This window comes from Mirounga angustirostris, unplaced genomic scaffold, assembly GCF_029215605.1.
Source record: "Mirounga angustirostris isolate CCGP_5_RB_7025 unplaced genomic scaffold, mMirAng1.0.hap1 SCAF_17, whole genome shotgun sequence".
In the NCBI taxonomy this organism is placed as follows: domain Eukaryota; kingdom Metazoa; phylum Chordata; class Mammalia; order Carnivora; family Phocidae; genus Mirounga; species Mirounga angustirostris.
The window spans coordinates 47558179-47577277 of NW_026991725.1; the positions used below are offsets into that span (position 1 = coordinate 47558179).

At 58.7% G+C, this 19099-nt stretch overlaps 1 protein-coding gene across 1 annotated transcript in view; it reads left to right on the top strand.

Moving 5' to 3' along the window:
- Positions 1–19099, top strand: part of DNAH2 (dynein axonemal heavy chain 2) — an 80591-nt gene that overhangs the window by 27764 nt on the left and 33728 nt on the right. Inside the window, exons 12-42 of the mRNA XM_064583352.1 lie at positions 186–332; positions 1116–1272; positions 1497–1736; positions 1997–2185; positions 2383–2530; positions 2967–3159; positions 4786–4986; positions 5062–5218; positions 5526–5700; positions 6082–6245; positions 7041–7202; positions 7303–7406; positions 8749–9132; positions 9247–9427; positions 9808–9946; positions 11370–11587; positions 11850–11951; positions 12262–12387; positions 12681–12791; positions 13058–13246; positions 13563–13666; positions 13766–13955; positions 14456–14636; positions 15252–15379; positions 15654–15806; positions 16075–16200; positions 16871–17089; positions 17310–17427; positions 17611–17747; positions 18230–18367; positions 18455–18613. Coding sequence (XP_064439422.1) covers positions 186–332; positions 1116–1272; positions 1497–1736; positions 1997–2185; positions 2383–2530; positions 2967–3159; positions 4786–4986; positions 5062–5218; positions 5526–5700; positions 6082–6245; positions 7041–7202; positions 7303–7406; positions 8749–9132; positions 9247–9427; positions 9808–9946; positions 11370–11587; positions 11850–11951; positions 12262–12387; positions 12681–12791; positions 13058–13246; positions 13563–13666; positions 13766–13955; positions 14456–14636; positions 15252–15379; positions 15654–15806; positions 16075–16200; positions 16871–17089; positions 17310–17427; positions 17611–17747; positions 18230–18367; positions 18455–18613 — 5140 coding nt within the window. The remainder of the gene's footprint in view (positions 1–185; positions 333–1115; positions 1273–1496; positions 1737–1996; positions 2186–2382; positions 2531–2966; positions 3160–4785; positions 4987–5061; positions 5219–5525; positions 5701–6081; positions 6246–7040; positions 7203–7302; positions 7407–8748; positions 9133–9246; positions 9428–9807; positions 9947–11369; positions 11588–11849; positions 11952–12261; positions 12388–12680; positions 12792–13057; positions 13247–13562; positions 13667–13765; positions 13956–14455; positions 14637–15251; positions 15380–15653; positions 15807–16074; positions 16201–16870; positions 17090–17309; positions 17428–17610; positions 17748–18229; positions 18368–18454; positions 18614–19099) is intronic.

Sequence of the window (19099 nt, forward strand, 5' to 3'; positions counted from 1 at the left end):
TGTGGGGGTTTGGGCAGGGAGGGCAGCAAAAGTCAGTGAGTCCAGCCAGCCTTCTTTACCGGGAGGTTCTGCTTCATTTCTTATCTCTGTCTCTGTGCCTCCCAGCCCGCCACCCTGGGGCCGCTGCTGGCTCCAGGTCAGGCCCTCCAGCAATCCCCTGAGCTGCCTTGCCCTTTCTCCCCGAGGTCCCTGCTGATTCTCTTTGTGGAGATTGACTACTGGGAACGGCTGCTCTTTGAGACGCCCCACTACGTGATGAATGTGGCCGAGCGCGCGGAGGACCTGCGCATTCTTCGGGAAAACCTGTTGCTTGTGGCTCGAGACTACAATCGGTAAGGTTGCAGTCCTCAGCGCAGCCTTCTGTGCGCCTTCTGAGCCCCCTCTGTGTCTTATCTGTCCCGTGATGTCGTCTATCTCCTGCAGGATCTATCCTTTACATTTGACCATCTCAAAAAAATGCTTTCTCCTACCCTCTTGTATGGCCCTTGCACTTTTGTCTTCTAGCTTCAGGGTAGAGAGCAAAAACAACCCAACCTGGTCCTCTCCAACCCCACAGGTCACTGGGGCCACGTATACTGTGGGCCCGGGTCACTTTTCTAGAATGAAACTGGGGGCATTAGCATTGTGGGCACAGGATAACATCGGTGTTATTGAACCAAGGCCACCCTCGCACCCTTCTCTCAATACCCTTGGTACTTAACTCTGGCTGAGGCTTTGCTCTGGGTTGGGCACCTCTCTCAGCCCAGTTAAAGTCCAAGTGAGTGGAGCCAGCAGTCTTGTCTGGGCGTCTAGAACTACACGGTCCAATATGGCGGCCCTCAGTGGCACGTGGCTATTTCTATTTTAATTACTTAATTGGAATTACGTAAAATCTTAAAATTGAGTTACTCATTCGCACAGGCCACATGTCAAATGCCCCACAACCACACTTCATGGTTAGTGGCGACCGTTTGTGGACAGCACAAAGTGTAGAGCGTTTCCACTATTGGTGAAAGTTTTCTTAGAAAGCACGGTGTAGCCTTGTGAGTTTCCCGATGTCTCCACCGAGTTTCCTCGTGCAGAGGAGAGGCCTGCAGAGCGTGGCCCACCCACTGCCAGTCTTCTCTCATACACAGGATCATTGCCATGCTGTCCCCAGATGAGCAGGCCCTCTTCAAAGAACGTATCCGATTCCTGGATAAGAAGATCCACCCTGGACTCAAGAAACTGCACTGGGCCCTGAAGGGGGCCAGCGCCTTCTTCATCACAGAATGCCGAATACATGCCAGCAAGGTGGGTCCTGGCCACTAGGCTCTGAAGGTCTGCAAGGCCGACCCAAAGACCGGTGTGTGGGTGATCAGTACAGAGACCAGGGAGTAGTGTGAAAAATGAAGCATGCTGAGGTACATTATTTTTAATGTGAGCAGCTCTGGCTCGAGGACGGGTGGGAGGATAGCTCGGAGCCCAGAGGGTCTCTTCCCAAACTGAGGCTCCCTGTGGGCGCGGTCTGACTCTAGGTGCAGACCATCGTGAACGAGTTCAAGGCCTCCACTCTGACCATTGGCTGGCGAGCCCAAGAGATATCCGAGACGCTGTTGGTGCGCATCAGCAGCAAACGGGTATACAGGGACCTGGAATTTGAGGAGGACCAGCGGGAGCACCGGGCGGCTGTTCAGCAGAAACTGATGAGCCTGCACCAGGACGTGGTGGCCATCGTGACCAACTCCTACGAAGTCTTCAAGAATGACGGCCCTGAGGTGCGGGTCCTGGGGCCAAGGCTCTGTGGCTGCGCGAGCCCTCCGGGGGCCATCGGAACTTTCGCTTGGTCTTCCTGTCTACCCTTTGTGGGGGCTTCTCAGACGCCCTGCTCTCGTCTTGGGTTCACCCAACCTTCAGTCTCTCAAACCTTCTTCCTTCGGGACTCCGCATCCTACCTTTCTCTTTAACCAGCTTGTTGCCTTCCCCATTGGCCCTGTTTCCCCTGAGGGCCCGCCCTTCTGCCCATGCCCTCCCCCAGATTCAGCAGCAGTGGATGCTGTACACGATTCGGCTGGACCGCATGATGGAGGATGCCCTGCGTCTGAATGTGAAGTGGTCGCTGCTGGAGCTGTCCAAGGCCATCAACGGGGACGGGAAGACCACGCCCAACCCCCTCTTCCGAGTCCTGGTCATTTTGCAGAATGACACACAGGGAGGTGTGGCACAGGTGGGGACCTTGACCCCTGATGTTCCAAAACTGTCTCTATTTTCGGTTTCCCTCAATCCTTAAACTTCCCTAAATCCCTTGGCCTTGACTTCATCCTGTGGCTTCCAGGGCTGGTTCTGCGGTGTTCAGCCTTCCCAGTCCTGAGGCTCCATGGCCTACGCTGAGGCCATCTCCCCTGTGTTTCCCCCCACCGCCAGGTGGAATTCTCACCCACTCTGCAGACGCTGGCAGGTGTGGTCAATGACATTGGCCACCACCTCTTCTCCACCATCTCTGTCTTCCACCACCTCCCCGAAATTCTCATCAGGCGCAAGTTTCATCGTGACCCCATCCACATAATCGTGGGTGAGTGGGCAGTGGGGAGGGCACTGGGTGCAGGGCCATCAGAGACTTAGGGAGGGGCAGAGCCAGGAGGAGAGGCCGGGGCCGTTTCCAGACGTGGGGCTGGTCATCTCCGTGATGCTGGGAAGGCCAGGTCGGGGGCCAGTCGGGGAAGGGAGCAAGGGTGGTGGTCGGAGTGGAAGGTAAGTGACTCACGCTCAAGGGCTTTGGGACTGGGGTGGGAGATTCAGAAGGACGAGTTTGGGACTGGGGCAGGATAGGAGGCGCCCTTCTGAATCCTCGGGCTGGATCCGACTCCCCCTTTGCTTACGAATGCTCACGGTTGAGCTGTATTTCTTTGGGGAGGTGGTGTTGGAGAGGAGGATCCAGTGGCCAGGGCCCAGGGTGGAGCTTGGGTTGGGCTGGGAGTGAGTGAGAAGCATTTTGCTGGCTCTTGAAGAGCGAGACGAGGACATCAAGAAGATCCAGGCCCAGATCAGCAGCGGCATGACCAACAACGCAAGCCTGCTGCAGAACTACCTCAAGACCTGGGATTTGTATCGGGAGATCTGGGAGATCAACAAGGACTCTTTTATTCGCCGCTATCAGCGTCTCAACCCCCCCGTCTCTTCTTTTGATGCCGACATTGCCCGGTAAGGAGCGAAGGTGGCTGGGAAGCCTAGCATCCCGGGAGGAGGCCCAGGCCGACGGGCTCGGGAAGAGCGTTGGGGAAGGGAGAGCTGCAGAAAACCTGTGTCCGCAACCTTGGGAGGAGATCGGGAGCTAGGGCATCGGACCTTTGTTTCTCAAGGGGTAGAGGTCACATCAGAGCTGGACAAAATTTAGGGGAATGGTCTTGTCTTTTTTTTTTTTTGGTGGGGCGCACCCACAGGGTCCTGTTGGGAAACAACAAATGTAAAGGCCTGAAGGGTGAGAAGCAAGCACTTTTTTTTTTTTAAAGGTTTTATTTATTTACTTGGCAGAGAGAGAGACAGTGAGAGAGGGAACGCAAGCAGGGGGAGCGGGAGAGGGAGAAGCAGGCTCCCCGCCGAGCAGGGAGCTGGACACGGGGCTTGATCCCAGGACCCTGGGATCATGACCTGAGCCGAAGGCAGACGCTTAACGACTGAGCCACCCAGGTGTCCCGGGATCTTGGTTTCTTTCTTTCTTTCTTTTTTTAAAGATATTTATTTATTTATTTATTTATTTGACAGAGAGAGACACAGCGAGAGAGGGAACACAAGCAAGGGGAGCGGGAGAGGGAGAAGCAGGCTTCCCTGTGGAGCAGGGAGCCCGATGCGGGGCTCGATCCCAGGACCCTGGGATCATGACTGGAGCCGAAGGCAGACGCTTAACGACTGAGCCACCCAGGCGCCCCTGTGTATCGTTTTTTTAAGATTTTATTTATTTGAGAGAGCGAGAAAACAAGCAGCGGGGAGGGGCAGAGGGAGAGGGAGAAGCAGGCCTCCCGCGGAGCAGGGAGCCCGATGCGGGGCTCGATCCCAGGACCCCGGGATCACGACCTGAGCCGAAGGCAGACGCTTCATGGACGGAGCCAGCGGGGCGCCCGAGGTTGTGGGGTCACGGAGCCTCGCGAGAGCGCTTTGCACGCTCTAAGGCACTGTGCAAATGTAGTCACCACAGAAGCATTGGTGCGAGAAGAAGTAGGATTCAGGCGTGCAAAGCCGTGGAAGGGCTGGGACATTAGGAAAGGCTGCGTGAAGGGCCTGGCGTCGTGGGTAGGGCTCTCACAGGCAGCAAGGGGCGGGGGGAGGGCCTTGCAGGCGGAGAACACAGCGTGAGGAAGGCACGGAGATGGGGACACACGCGCACGTGCACCGAGGAGCGCGTGGCCTAGGACACGGGTGCGGGGCCGGCCGCGCCCCAGGGGTTTAGGTAGGGCGGACCACGTCCTTCTCTCGGCAGCCTTGTGCTGTGGGTTCTGTGATTATCACCGTGTTACAGACGAGAACTTGGGGCTCGGACCGGTTTGAATAGGCTGTCTGGGGCCGCAGAGCTGGGGAGCAGCAGTGGGTACTCCGCCCCGGGCCACCCCGAGGCCTCGAATGCCCGACGAAGGAGTGCGGCTGCTGTGTCGCAGGCAGGGGTGGGGGAGCGGTAGGCTCTCGCCGTGGGGCTGGGACACCCCCAGAGCAGCAGAGTACCTGGAGCTACCGCGCGGGTCCGGGGGGCAGGCCACCCGAGCGCAAACTCGCGACAGGGCGGAGGGCTTGTCTGCCGAGAGAAAACCGCCCTAGCGGGGACACGGGCCCTTGCAGCTACACGGAGGTTGCCAACAACGTGCAGAAGGAGGAGACGGTGCTCAACATCCAGTTCGTGCTGCTGGACTGCTCCCACCTCAAGTTCTCGCTGGTACAGCACTGCAACGAGTGGCAGAACAAGTTCACGACCCTGCTCAAGGAGATGGCGGCCCGGCGCCTCCTGGAGCTCCACGCCTACCTGCAGGACAACGGGGACAAGTAGGGGCTCCTCCAGGGGGCGGCGGGGGCGGGGCGGGGCAGGAGGCCCACTGCGTGCTCTCTGCCTGCCCTCAGAATCAGCCACCCTCCCCAGACGCTGGAGGAACTGGGGGTCAGCTTGCAGCTCATGGAGACCCTGCAGCACGACCTGCCCAACCTGGAGACCCAGATCCCCCCCATCCACGAGCAGTTCACCATTCTCGAGAAGTACGAGGTGCCGGTTCAGGAGAACGTGAGTTCCCGGGGCGTGCCATCCACCGGGGTCGGGCCCATGGCGGCAGTGGCTCGGGGAGAAAGTTAACCCCCACGTCGTAGGCCCTGGGCCGCCAGGCAGGACGGCAGAGGAGTGAGCTGGGCGGAAGGCGCAAGACCCCGAGACCTCGGAGAGCCAGAGAACTCAAATGATAGTTTGGGTCGGCTTATGGATTTCTCTTAGGCCCTACGACTCTGGTCCACGGGGTCAGAAACAAGGCCCTAAGAGCATGGCTGTGGATAGACCCCCTGCTCATGGGTCATCGTCCCCTCCTTGATGTCCCCAGGTCCTAGAGATGCTGGACCATCTCAACGGGGAGTGGGTCATCTTCCAACAAATCCTGCTGGATAGTGAACAAATGCTGAAGAAACACAAGGAGAAATTCAAGACAGGCCTCATCCACTCAGCGGACGACTTCAAGAAGAAAGCGCATAATCTCCTGGAAGACTTTGAATCTAAAGGTACCTCTTTCTCGAGCTCTCCCCCTCTACCTCTGTGTTGACCCAGTGTCTCAAAGCCTCGGCCCCCAGGAGGTAGGGAGAAGGTTGAGCAGAGGAAGGATGCTGCTGGGGAGAGGGGATGAAGGCCTGGTGCTTTTGGTCGCACTGCCCAGCTCACAACATTTCCAGTTTTCTTTCTTTCCCGTGACCCACCCGGTTCTGATTCTCACACCACATGTAGGAGTTTTTGCTAAAGTGAATCATCATCCTTGCAATGCATTCCCTCGTTTTCCTTCCTGCCCCCGTCGGGTGAGGAGAGAAGGGAGATTTGCCCACAAAGAGGTAGGAGGACCATGACGGTCCTTCCAGGGGACGATGGCTTTCACCTTGGATTTCCCACAGGCCCCTTCACCAGTAACGTGGGACATCAGGCAGCCTTGGAGCAGATCGCCCAGGTGCGGGCCATGCTGAATGCCATGCGGGAAGAAGAAAACAGTCTCCGCTCCAACCTGGGCATCTTCAAGATCGAGCAGCCAGCCTCCAAGGACCTGCAGAACCTGGAGAAGGTGGTGTGCTGGGCTAGGCCCTTGTGCTGAGCAGGGATGGGGGCCGGGGGCAGGACCAGGAAGATGGGAGCACGAGGACCTTTTTAAAAAAAAAAAGGAGGTAAAATTCAGATAACAAAATAACCGTCTTTTTTATAAAGATTTTATTTATTTATTTGACAGAGAGACAGCGAGAGAGGGAACCTCAAGCAGGGGGAGTGGGAGAGGGAGAAGCAGGCTTCCCGCAGAGCAGGGAGCCCGATGCGGGGCTCGATCCCAGGACCCCGGGATCATGACCTGAGCTGAAGGCAGACGCTTAATGACTGAGCCACCCAGGCGCCCCAACAAAATAACCATTTTAAAGCAAACGATTCAGTGGCATTTCGTACATTCACAATGTTGTGAAGTCATCACCTCTGGCTCCGAAACGCTTTCATCACCCCAGAAGGAAACCTACACCCTCTCCCCTCAGCCCCCGGTGACCACTCGTGGATCTTCCGTCCCGTACGTTTGGTACAAATGGCCTTCGTGTCTGGCTGAGTTCGCTCAGCGTAACGTTTTCAAGGTTCACGCACGTTGTAGCGCGGTAGGTGCTGAGTGATCCTCCGCTGTGTGGACATCCGGCCTGCTTCCTGCCTTCGAGCAGATCTGGCTGCTACAAACGTGTGTGTCCCTGCATTTGCTTGAGTCCCGCCGCCAGCCCCCCGGGGGGCGGCCAGAGGAGTGCAAGCGCGGGGTCTCCGTCTGCCGTGTGTGGAGGAGGAGGAGGGCCCGAGTGCCCTCCCTTACCGCTTCTTCCCACTCCTGGCCGTGCAGGAGCTGGACGCACTGCAGCAGGTGTGGGAGATCACACGGGACTGGGAGGAGAACTGGAACCAGTGGAAGACGGGCCAGTTCCTGACGCTGCAGACGGAGGCCATGGAAACGATGGCACACGGGCTCTTCCGCCGTCTCACCAGGCTGGCCAAAGAGTACAAGGTGCGTGGGGGGCGGCGGGGGGCAGAGGGCGAGCCGCTGAGGAAGGGCCACGGCGCGGGGATGCTGGCCAGGCCTGCCGATGCCTCCCATGTCTGCCCAGGACCGCAACTGGGAAATTATCGAAACCACTCGCTCCAAAATAGAGCAGTTCAAGAGGACCATGCCCCTCATCTCGGACCTTCGCAACCCCGCCCTTAGAGAGAGGTGAGGCTGCTCCTCGCTCCTCGGGGCCACCCCCCCGGCCCGCGACCACATCCCCCTGCCCCTGCCCACAGACACGCGCCCCCGGGGAGCCTTCCCTCCCTTGAGCCCGCCCCGTCCTCTGTCTCCCATGCCGTCCTGGGTCCTCTGGCCTTCCCGGCTCCTCTGTTCCCTTCCCCCGCCATCTCCCAGCGCTCTGTTCTGTCTTGACGTCTTCTGTCTACAAAAGGTTTTATTCTTTTTTTAAAAAAAGATTATTTTATTTTTGGGGGGGAGGGGCAGAGGGAGAGGGAGAGGGAATCTCAAGCACTGAGCGTGACTCGGGGCTCGATCTCACGACCCTGAGATCATGACCTGAGCTGAAATCAAGAGTCGGACGCTTAACTGACTGGGCCACCCAGGCACCCCCAAAAGGTTTTATTCTGATGTAGCCAAAGGTATTCCCTTCTTCCTTCATGGGTTTTGCTTCTGGGCCTCATCTAAGAAGACCTCCCCCCCGCCCCCCCGCCAGGGTTAAACCTGCGTTCTCTCTGTACTTTCCTCTAAATACTTCATAATTTTATTTTGCAAGTTTTGCTCTTTCGATTACATGATAGGAGAGGCCTTTGAGGCCATGGAGGACGGAATGGGCTATTTTATTATTATTTTTTAAGATTTTTATTTTATTTTATTTATTAGAGAGAGAGAATGAGAGAGAGAGAGAGCATGAGAAGGGGGAAGGTCAGAGGGAGGAGCAGACTGATATGGGACTCGATCCCAGGACCCTGGGATCATGACCTGAGCCGAAGGCAGTCACTTAACTAACTGAGCCACCCAGGTGCCCCAGAATGGGTTATTTTATAGATGACATTGTAATAATTATCCATTTAGAAGGAAGTAATTTCACTTCTTCTGTGTTGCGTCCACGATGGTGTTTTTGCCGGGTTTCACCCTTATGTGTCCTGTAGTTAAGTACAACCTGACCCTACACCCGCCTAAGTTGTTCGACCTCCCCTAGGCTCAGGTTCCTCGGTCTCAGGTGGAAGAACCAAAGTTCCTCATTGATAGCAGGCATGTGAATTAAGTGAGCCGTCTCATGAACAGCACTTGGCCCCGCGCATAATCTGTCCATAGTAAACTCGCAATGATCGGTCTGAACTCCCTCTCCAGAGAATCAGCACCTCAATCTCTGCAGTCCCCACAGTGCCTGGGAGTGCATCTTAGGGCCTATTTAATATATCATATCAATACGTATATGGAATCATGCTATCCCAATGGGAGAGAGAAAGCCTGCGGCTCGATGCTAACACGTTCCAGGAGACCCTGATGTCCGGCCTCGTGCTCTGACTTCTGTCCCTGACTGCAGGCACTGGGATCAGGTCAGAGATGAGATCCAACGGGAGTTTGATCAGGAATCTGACCGCTTCACCTTGGAGCAGATTGTGGATCTTGGGATGGACCAGCATGTGGAGAAAATCGGGGAGATCTCTGCGTCGGCCACCAAAGAGCTGGCTATAGAATTGGTACGACTGCGCCCCCTCCACTTCGCCTCCCCCACTTCACGAGCCTCGGGCGGCCAGCTTCTCCTGGTCCCATGGCCCCTCCAAGTTCTGTTCCCTTTGCGGACCGAATACTGGATTGTTCTGTTCCCTGCTTTCTCTCCACAGGCATTACAGAACATTGCCAAGGCCTGGAGCGTGATCCAGCTAGACATAGTTCCCTATAAGGACAAGGGCCATCACCGACTCCGGTAGAGGGGGCCTTGGGGTGCTGGGGGAGGGGCGGGCCGGGCGAGCTGGGCTGCAGAGCCCCTGGAGGTTTGGCAGGTGGGGACGGACTGTAATTCTGATGCTTTCCGCCCCAGAGGCACAGAGGAGGTATTCCAGGCCCTGGAAGATAACCAGGCGGCTCTGTCTACCATGAAGGCCTCTCGTTTTGTCAAGGCCTTTGAGAAGGAAGTGGACCGCTGGGAGCGCTGCCTCTCCCTCATCTTGGAGGTCGTTGAGATGCTGCTTACAGTGCAGCGCCAGTGGATGTACCTGGAGGTCAGGACCCGCTCGCCGAGCTGCTCCTGTGAACCACCCTCCGTTCCTGGCACACGACCTACATCCTGGCCCTATTCTCAGCCTCGTTTTCCCACTTCCAAAGTCCTCCTTCCTCTGGGCCCCAAGCGTCTTACTCTCAGTGATGACCTCTCACATTTGGGTCCCCCCTTGAAAGGCCTGTGCTCTTCTTCCGTTTTTCTTCTTGGACCCAGGTATCTGGCCTCCCAACCCCAACTTCCCTTCCAGAACTTGAGCTTCTTGCCCTTTGGTTCTGATGCTCCTTCTCTTCCACTCGGCTGTCATTCCTGGTCTGGGAGTGGGGAGCAGAGTGTGGGGAGCATGTGAGAAACAGCCTCTCACCCCAAGTCTTGGCCCCTCAGAATATCTTCCTCGGAGAGGACATCCGTAAGCAGCTGCCCAGTGAATCAGCCCTATTTGACCAGATCAACAACAACTGGAAATCCATCATGGACCGGATGAGCAAGGACAGCAACGCTCTGCAGAGCACCCACCATCCAGGTCTGTCCATGAGCTCCATGGCCTCTTGTCCTGACAGAGGCTCGGTGGGTGCTGAGTATGTGTGAAGTCCTGGCCACGTGCTTCCTTCATCAAAAGACCGTTGTAGCTGGCCTTCATACCATCACCATCGCCTCTCCTGAGCATGGAATAACAGTTCAGTGCACAAAACTCAACAAATACTCGGGAGGACTGTACTGTAGTGGGAGGGGGTGAGGGGGTGGGAGAGAGACGTACCCACAGGAAGGCCTGGTTGATGGTGGTGGAGTGCGGTAAAGAACCAGGAAGTGAGGTCTGGCGATGGGCGCCAAGAGTGGGCGTCCTGAGGAGAAGAGTTCTGTCCGGGGGTGCGGAGGACTCCTCTGTTTTGCCTTGGGCCAACTGAAAGGTTTTTCATTTTCCCAAGAACCTTGGGGGTATGCACTAAAAAGCCGTTTTATTATTCTGATAAAATGTCTGTAGGAGGATATGCAAAGTTGAGGGACAGCATGCATCTGTTAGAAAAAATACTCAAAATCACAGGCAAAATTACATTTCGGAACAATATATAAGCAAAGCCACTGAAACAGGTATCTGTTTGTGGAACACAAAAACCAAACTCATCTCACCCACGGCTGCTGAGTCGCCTCCCGGAGGCCTGGCAGCCCGTGGATTCTGAACTTGAAGGCTCAAGGGTCGCCTCAGGTTCCAGGGCGTCCAGACTTTCCTCAGAAAGCTAGAAACTGGGACAACAAGGGAATAAACCAATCGAAACCTAAGCCTGGGAGGAAACTAAGATTATTGAGAACTTGCCACTGAGAATCCATTTTACTTAGTACCGTGGGTCATTCTCTGAGGGAGATGCTACCAGTGTTTTACCCACAAGGAGGTGAGAGCTCAGTGAGCTTAACGGACATGCCGGTTCGTGGACGAGCAGCAGTTTGCATGGCCATTGTCTGTCCCTCCGTCCAGTGCTCTTTTCGCTCCACCCCGAGGGACCCCGGCACCCCCAGCGGTTGCAGCCCTGTTTCGATGTGTGCACGTGATATATATTTAAATCTAATGATTTCACCTGTGGGGTTGTGTGTGTGCAGAACAGTCTCTAATTTCCAGAAGCTCTTGGGGTGACCAGCCGGAGGAAAGGGACTGTTTAAGACCGAAGGGAGAGGAGATGTCAATATATTAGTGGAATCTCGTATACCGTGTAGTTAATGCATAGTGTACAAAATGCGTAATAGTGTATGATGAGCACTTGATGATGGATTAATGAAGAGGACGGGCTAAGCGTGATGAGTGGTTTGGAGACACGTCTCTGCTCCCAGCAGCCATTATGGCGATATGTACCCCAACATTCGAGAGTCGGCAAAGTGGCTGCTGGGGCACTCTCCAGATCCACTCAGGGCAGTGGTAGAGGGTCCTCAAATGTCCTTCGTTGCTCTTCCCCCAGGCCTGCTGGACACGCTGACGGAAATGAACACAGTTCTGGAAGACATTCAGAAGTCTCTGGATATGTATCTAGAGACCAAGCGCCATATCTTTCCCCGCTTCTACTTCCTGTCCAATGATGACCTCCTGGAGATTCTGGGCCAGTCCCGCAACCCAGAGGCTGTGCAACCGCACCTCAAAAAATGCTTTGACAACATCAAATTGCTGAGAATGCAGAAGGTTGGCCGAGCTGGCCGGGATAGGATGGGGGGCAGGGGGGAGATGGGAACGTCAAGGTGCTCGGGGCCTTGGAGGGGGCCGTGGCCTCCCAGCAGGAGGGGGATATGAATGCTTCTGGATTACCTGGGATAGAACTCTTTAGAATTAGTAATATTGGGGTCAGGGGAGAGGAGCAGAGATTACCCTCAAAGGGCCCAAGTACCTCCTAGGTGGACATGAGGAGTGAGCAGGCCAGACCATCCCGAGCTTCCTGCTTTTACAGGTTGGGGGACCCAGCAGCAAATGGGAAGCCGTGGGAATGTTCTCAGGGGATGGCGAGTACGTTGACTTCCTCCACTCAGTCCTTCTGGAAGGGCCTGTGGAGGTGAGTAGTGGTGAGGGTCTAAGAATCGAGTTGATTCTTCTTCCCCTTGGAAAGTTTGCTTGGCTCTGTGAGGAGACAACATCTCTGTGAAGGGACCCACCTGCCATTGCTGAAAACTCTAACCTCTCCCCTGGACCTGAAAAGCAGACCGTCTTCCCTCCCCCCACAATGCCTCCATTTCCCTCCGGGACCTGAGCCAGCTGCTGCCCAAAGCCCTGGAGTCCTCCCTCCTAAGCCCCTGCCCTCTGGGGATACTTGTCTCTGGCCCTGAGGCCTGGCCGTTCGGCCCTGTCACCCCCCACCCCCACAGTCCTGGCTTGGTGACGTGGAGCGGACCATGAGGGTGACCCTACGGGACCTTCTCCGGAACTGTCGCCTGGCCCTCAAGAAGTTTCTTAACAAGAGGGACAAGTGGGTGAAGGAGTGGGCTGGCCAGGTGAGCCGGGGTCGGTGGAAACGAGGGAGCAAGGAAGAGCTCAAAGGGAGCCGCAAAGGTCAAGACCGAATCTCGAGTCTCACCAGACGTAGGCGTCCTGCCCCCTGTTCTGGGCGAAGGCCTTGCCACGCTGCGTGCTGGACCCTTAGCTCCTGCCCGTAGGCCTGAGCCCCATCCTTCTGTGCAGAGGGAGCCTGTTGAGCGAGCACTAGCACCTGGGCCAGGAAGAGGCTAGGACTTGGGGGCTGGGCTGCGTGCGGGGCCAGCGGATCTAGCCTCTGCGTGGGCCCCAGGTGGTGATCACTGCCAGTCAGATCCAGTGGACGGCTGACGTCACCAAGTGCCTGCTGACGGCTAAGGAGCGCGGAGACAAGAAAATCCTCAAGGTCATGAAGAAGAAGCAGGTGGGGAGCCCTCCAAGTTTGGGGTGGGCCCCGGGGGTGTGTCATGGGGGGGGATGCGCTGGAGTCTGAGTCAGGGTCACAGCAAGGGTGGTTTGTGGTGGAAGTCCCGCGAGGCAAGTCTAGGTGGCTTGGAAGGGCTGGGGGTCAGGAGTTTCGGGGGGTCGGGGTCAGCGTGGGGTTGGGAGCCGGTGAGGCCGGGGCGAGGCGTGGTCAGGGTTTGCTTGCCTTGCCCCCTCCACGCTCCTCCCTGCCACCTCATCCCGCAGGTGTCCGTCCTGAACAAGTATTCGGAAGCCATCAGGGGGAACCTGACCAAAATCATGCGGCTGAAAATTGTGGCGCTGGTGACAATAGAAGTCCACGCCCGGGACGTGCTGGAGAAGCTGTACAAGAGCGGCCTCGTGGACGTCAGCTCCTTCGAGTGGCTCAGTCAGCTGCGCTTCTACTGGGAGAAGGTGCGCCCGGCCCGCGCCCTCCTGACGCCCCGGCCCCCGGCCCTAGCTCTGCACTCAGTCCCGTCTCCCGAGTCAGGACCAGCACGTCGTTTTTCTCGTGGGTGCTCGCCGTGGGTGGCCCTGGATCGGACCCAGGAAGGCCGCGGGCTGCTGCCTGACGGATGGGGCGGTCGTGTGGGCGCCCACCTTCCATGCGGGCCGTAGACCCTCTCCTCCACGGCCCTGGTCTTGTAACTGCAGCCTCCCCGTCTGCCCGCCTCCCCAATCAGCTCTTCCTCCAAGCCCGCCTCTCCCTTCCTCTGCCCTGTTGCCCCAGGAGCTGGACGACTGCATGATCCGCCAGACCAACACGCAGTTCCAGTACAGCTACGAGTACTTGGGGAACTCCGGCCGGCTGGTCATCACCCCGCTGACCGACAGGTCGGCCGGCGTGGTGACAGGGTGGCGGGGCGGGGGCAGCAGCTGCTGAGGGGGGCTCACACACAGGAGTCCAACTCGGGTCCTGTCCTTGATCGTCAGGTGTTACATGACTCTGACCACAGCCCTGCACCTGCATCGGGGGGGCTCCCCCAAAGGCCCAGCGGGCACGGGGAAGACAGAGACCGTCAAGGATCTGGGCAAGGCCCTCGGCATATACGTCATCGTGGTCAACTGCTCCGAGGGCCTGGACTACAAGTCCATGGGCAAGATGTACTCGGGCCTGGCTCAGGTCCATACCCCGCCGCCCCGCCCCCCCCTCCCAGTCCCAGACAGTCAGCTGAGCCCCAGTCCGGCTCCCAGCTTTGTAAGGTACAGCACTCCATGCCTCAGGGCTTATGATTGCCATCGTCCCCGCACCTCCCCGAGCTTCGCTCAGCCTTCATTTTTGCTTATTTGAAAACTCAGAGGATGACACGAGGGCTCGACGAGGTAACGCATATACACTGGTCAGCGCAGGCCTCTGCTCACGGGTTCCCTCCCCGGGCCTCTTCCCAACCCGTGCCTGCTCCGGTACTCCCCGAGGTTGTCCCTGAGATTGTCCCCAAGATTGTGCTGTGGGCTGGAAAGTTCTGGCCAGGGACCACCCCTGGGCTACGCTGCTCCCACCCCAGCCCAGACAGCACACGCGTCCTGGAGACCGCCACACCGGTCAGGACCTCTCAGGCCGGGCTCCCCGTTGGAGGGCCGGGTGCTTCTCTGGCCCCCAGCGACTCTGCTCCCCACCCACAGACTGGCGCCTGGGGCTGCTTTGACGAGTTTAACCGCATCAACGTGGAGGTGCTGTCCGTGGTGGCCCAGCAGATCCTGTCCATCCTGTCCGCCCTGGCCGCCAGCCTCACCCGCTTCTACTTCGAGGGCTTTGAAATAAACCTGGTGTGGTCCTGTGGGATCTTCATCACCATGAATCCCGGTACGGGGCGGGGAGGAGGACGGGGCATCCAGGGCCGATAGCCCTTCGCCCCCTCCCCCTTCCAGGCCAGGGTGTTCAGCCCAAGTGAGGGGGCGAGAGAGAGAGAGCACAGCGCAAGGGAAGGATAAACGTCCAGCTTTCTGGGAGAAGGGGAGGCAGTCTTACTGTCCACCCCAAATGGGTCAATAACCGCTGTGTGTCTATACACGCCCGGTCTTTTGGGATGCTTCGCTGTCTTCTCCCGCTGGGCCAGCTCCCCGAGTCCTGGTCTGTCTGCCATCCCCTTTGCAGGAGAAATGGGACTCTTCCCAGAAAGCAGGCCCTGGGCTCTCTCATTACTGTTCCCCGGGAACGGCTGGGGGAGGGTCTGCGGGGAGAGCAGGACAGGGCTCAGGTACTGAGAGAGAGACAGAAGGGATCTGGATCAGGACCCCCACGGAAGGAGAGGACCACAGGTAGGAGAGAGGGGTGGGAGCTGAGCCGAGGAGCAGAGAGCGTGTGGCTGGAGCTGGGGAGACTGGGGGGCGAGCCAGGGTTGGGGAGAATGGGGCTGAGAATGGGCAGTGGGTCCTCGGGGAGCGGCCTGGGTTCTAAATAGACGGTGCTGTTTTCCAGGCTATGCCGGCCGCACGGAGCTGCCAGATAACCTGAAATCCATGTTCCGTCCCATTGCCATGGTGGTGCCTGATTCCACTCTTATCGCAGAGATCATCCTCTTCGGGGAGGGCTTCGGCAACTGCAAGGTATGCCCATCACGTCTTGTCGCTAACGCTCTGACGTCCCTTCCGTGATGAGTCCCCGGACAGAGGCACCCTGAGGGATGTGGGCTTGCGGTCAGTAGGGTGTGGAGGCCTCTCCCCTGGCAGGTCCCTGGTCCGTGTCGGCCCCGTTCCCAGCATCTTCTCGTTAGGATTGTCCCCAGAGCCAGCCTGGCCACCTCGGGGCTCAGGCCCAGCTGCGTGTGTGTCGCTGTCCCTGCGGGAGGCCGGGGTTTCCTCCTCGGTTTTCCTTCCCCAGACCCTGGCCAAGAAGGTATGCAGCCTGTACTTGCTGGCTGTGCAGCAGCTGTCCAGGCAGGACCATTACGACTTCGGCCTGCGCGCCCTCACCTCCCTCCTGCGCTATGCGGGCAAGAAGCGCCGCGTGCAGCCGGATCTGTCCGATGAGGAGGTAGGTCGAGGACACGGCCCTTGGGCCCGAACCCCCAGGGCCCCTGGTCCTCCCCGCCTCCACGGAAGCTTTTCAGCTCCTGTGCCCGGGCTGGGACCCCCGCCCGCTGCCTGTCCCCTGCGCCACCCAGTGTCCTGCTGACGGCTCGCTCGGCCATCCGCGTTGGTCTTGCCTCCTGCCCCTCAGCCCTTTGGACGGGGCGGGGGGGTTCGAGTGGGCGCCCGGGGCCCGGCTCCTCAGGCCGGAGGCTCCCTCGTTTCCCGGCCAGGTTTTGCTGCTCTCGATGCGAGACATGAACATCGCCAAGCTCACCTCAGTCGACGTGCCGCTCTTCAACGCCATCGTGCAAGACCTGTTCCCCAACATCGAGCTGCCCGTCATTGACTACGGCAAGGTACTCGTCCTCGCTGCTCCCGCCGACCTCACCCACGCACGCAGAGCCGTCCCCGGGCCGTGACTGTTTGCAGGACAGCCGACCTCGCCGGGCTTCCTTGTCTATTCAGACACTCCACTGTCCCGCCACAGCCCCCCGCTCCTGAGCGGCGGGCCCCTGGCTCTATGGAGCCCTCAGAGCCCCTCCTGCCTCCTCCCTCTCCTCCCGCTGGAGCTGCTGTTGCCTGAGAGCAGTGGCGTGGGAGGGGCGGGCAGGAGGAGTCTAGGAAGGACAGGAATTTTCTTCTCCGGAGGAGTGACCGTTCAGTTACCCTGAATGATCCCTTCACTTGAGACCCCTGGAATGTTAGATAGAAATACATCTTTGTAAATGCATCGCTAGAAAGAAAGAAAGAATTCGGGGGGTGGGGGTGGGGGGCGGAAGCAGGGAGACCATACGACAACCTGCCACGGAAAGCGCCCTCGTGGCTCCCGTTTAGCAGAGGAGGCCACTGAGGCCCAGAGCCGTCCCTTCCCCAGGGTCCCCGGGCCTCGCAGCTCTGCAGCGGCCAGCTCCTGAGTGAGCGACGGCCGGAGCGCGGGGGCCCTGGCGCCACGTCCGGCAGCCTGAGCGTGACCCCCCAGGCGGCAGCGGGGTTTACGGGCCTCCCGCTGTCTGTCGCCCCCCTCAGCTGCGGGACGTCATCGAGCAGGAGATCCACGACATGGGCCTGCAGAGCACACGGTTCACCCTCACCAAGGTCATCCAGCTGTACGAGACCAAGAACTCCCGCCACTCCACCATGATCGTGGGCTGCACGGGCAGTGGCAAGACCACCTCGTGGCGCATCCTCCAGGCCTCCCTGTCCTCCTTGTGCTGCGCCGGGGAGCCCAACTTCAACATTGTCAGGGTGCGGACTTGGGACGGGGGAGCGCCTGCCGGAGACCAGCGGGACGGGCGCGCAGTGCGGGCCAGGAGGGCAGGCCTGGGGCCCGGGGGGCCTGGGGGAGACCGGAGACCGAGGGCAAATACAGACCCCTGGAAACAAAGGGGGCGACGTGAACCTAAACGGAGATCTGGGCACTGGCGCCTGCCTGCAGCTCGAAAACCCCCTTCTGTGTCCCTTTTAGGAGTTCCCCTTGAACCCGAAGGCGTTGTCCCTGGGGGAGCTGTATGGGGAATATGACCTCAACACGAATGAGTGGACAGATGGTGTCCTGTCCAGTGTCATGCGGACGGCGTGTGCAGGTGCCCACGTCGGGGGGCGGGTGGGCAGTCTGGGGGTGGAGAGCCCATGTTTGGGAGGAAAATGCCTGGGGCGTGCTGAGGTACGAGGAGGAGGAGGTGCGTGCTCACAACCCCGAGGAGCTGAGCGTGAAGGGAGGTCTGGGGAGAAAGTTGTAGCTTCCTGACCATCCTCCTCCTACCAAGATGAGAAGCCGGATGAGAAGTGGATCCTTTTCGATGGCCCCGTGGACACACTGTGGATCGAGAGCATGAACTCGGTCATGGACGACAACAAAGTCCTGACCCTCATCAACGGGGAGCGCATCGCGATGCCCGAGCAGGTGCAGACCCTGCGGAGTGGGGGGCCGGGGGCACGCGGCAGGGCTCGGGGGGCCGGGGCGCCGCCGGATGAGGAGCTTCTGTGGGAGAGGGGAGGTGGAGGATGCCTGGATTCGGGGAGACCTGTGTCCGAGGGAAGAGTGCCGGGTCTACCGTGGGTGTGGGGAAGAGTGGCCGGTGCACACTGGGTCAGCCCTCCTCCGCCTGGCCTCCGCCGGCCGCCTTCCCCCTACGCCCGGGCTCCCGGGTTCCCAGGCTGCGAAGCCCAGCCTTTCCCATCCACTCAGTGCGAGCCAGAGAGTGGTTTCCATAAGCTTAACCTCAGGTAAGCCCTAAATTCTTTTTAAAAAGCGTGTCATTTGTAAGCTTTATGTCTTTGTGCATCGGGCCATGCTTGGTGCTCGGATGGAGACACTTGGGGGCACCGGGGTGCCGAGTGTTTCTCCCGACGGGGGTCGGCAGCTCTGACCAAGTGTGTCCTCAGGTGTCTCTCCTGTTCGAAGTGGAGAACTTGGCCGTGGCCTCCCCCGCCACTGTGTCTCGCTGCGGGATGGTCTACACCGACTACACTGACCTGGGCTGGAAGCCCTACGTGCAGAGCTGGCTGGAGAAGAGACCGAAGGTGCGAGGGGAGCTGAGGAGTGGGGGAGTGAGCCACCTGGCCTGCGGGGCAGAGAGCGAGGCAGAGCCCCTTGTCGTTTGACTCCAGGCCGAGGCAGAACCCCTTCAGCGCATGTTTGAGAAGTTCATTAACAAGATGCTGGCCTTCAAGAAGGACTATTGCAACGAGTTGGTGCCCGTCCCGGAATACAGCGGGATCATCTCCCTCTGCAAGCTCTACTCGGCCCTGGCCACGCCGGAGAACGGGGTGAGGAGGGGCCGGAGCAGGGCCAGGGTGGCATGGGCTTGTGCCCCGCGGGGACAACCCGAGCGAAACCGTGTGCCTGAGACACGGTCTGGACACAGACGTGAGTGGAGCAGGGGCCCCAAGGGGAGGCCTCACTGACCGCGGTGTGGGTGCGTTCGCGCGTGTGTGCACGGGGTGGGATGCCGCACTCAGGACTCTCCATCGCTACAGTGCACAATCAAGTCTCACGCTCATTTCCCACCGTAGTTTGGGAGCTGAGGATAGTTCCTTTGGTTCCTCATTTCTCCATCCTTTCAAAATATTTATGTTAAATTTTGGTATATAGGAGGCCTTCGTATACCATTTCTGCTGGAAGGAGCTCCCAGCCTAATCTGATGAGGGGGTTTTACAAATTTTCAGATTGACCCTTCAGCTCAGGTCATGATCCCGGGGCCCTGGGATCGAGTCCCGCGTCGTCAGGCTCCCTGCTCGGCGGGGAGCCTGCTT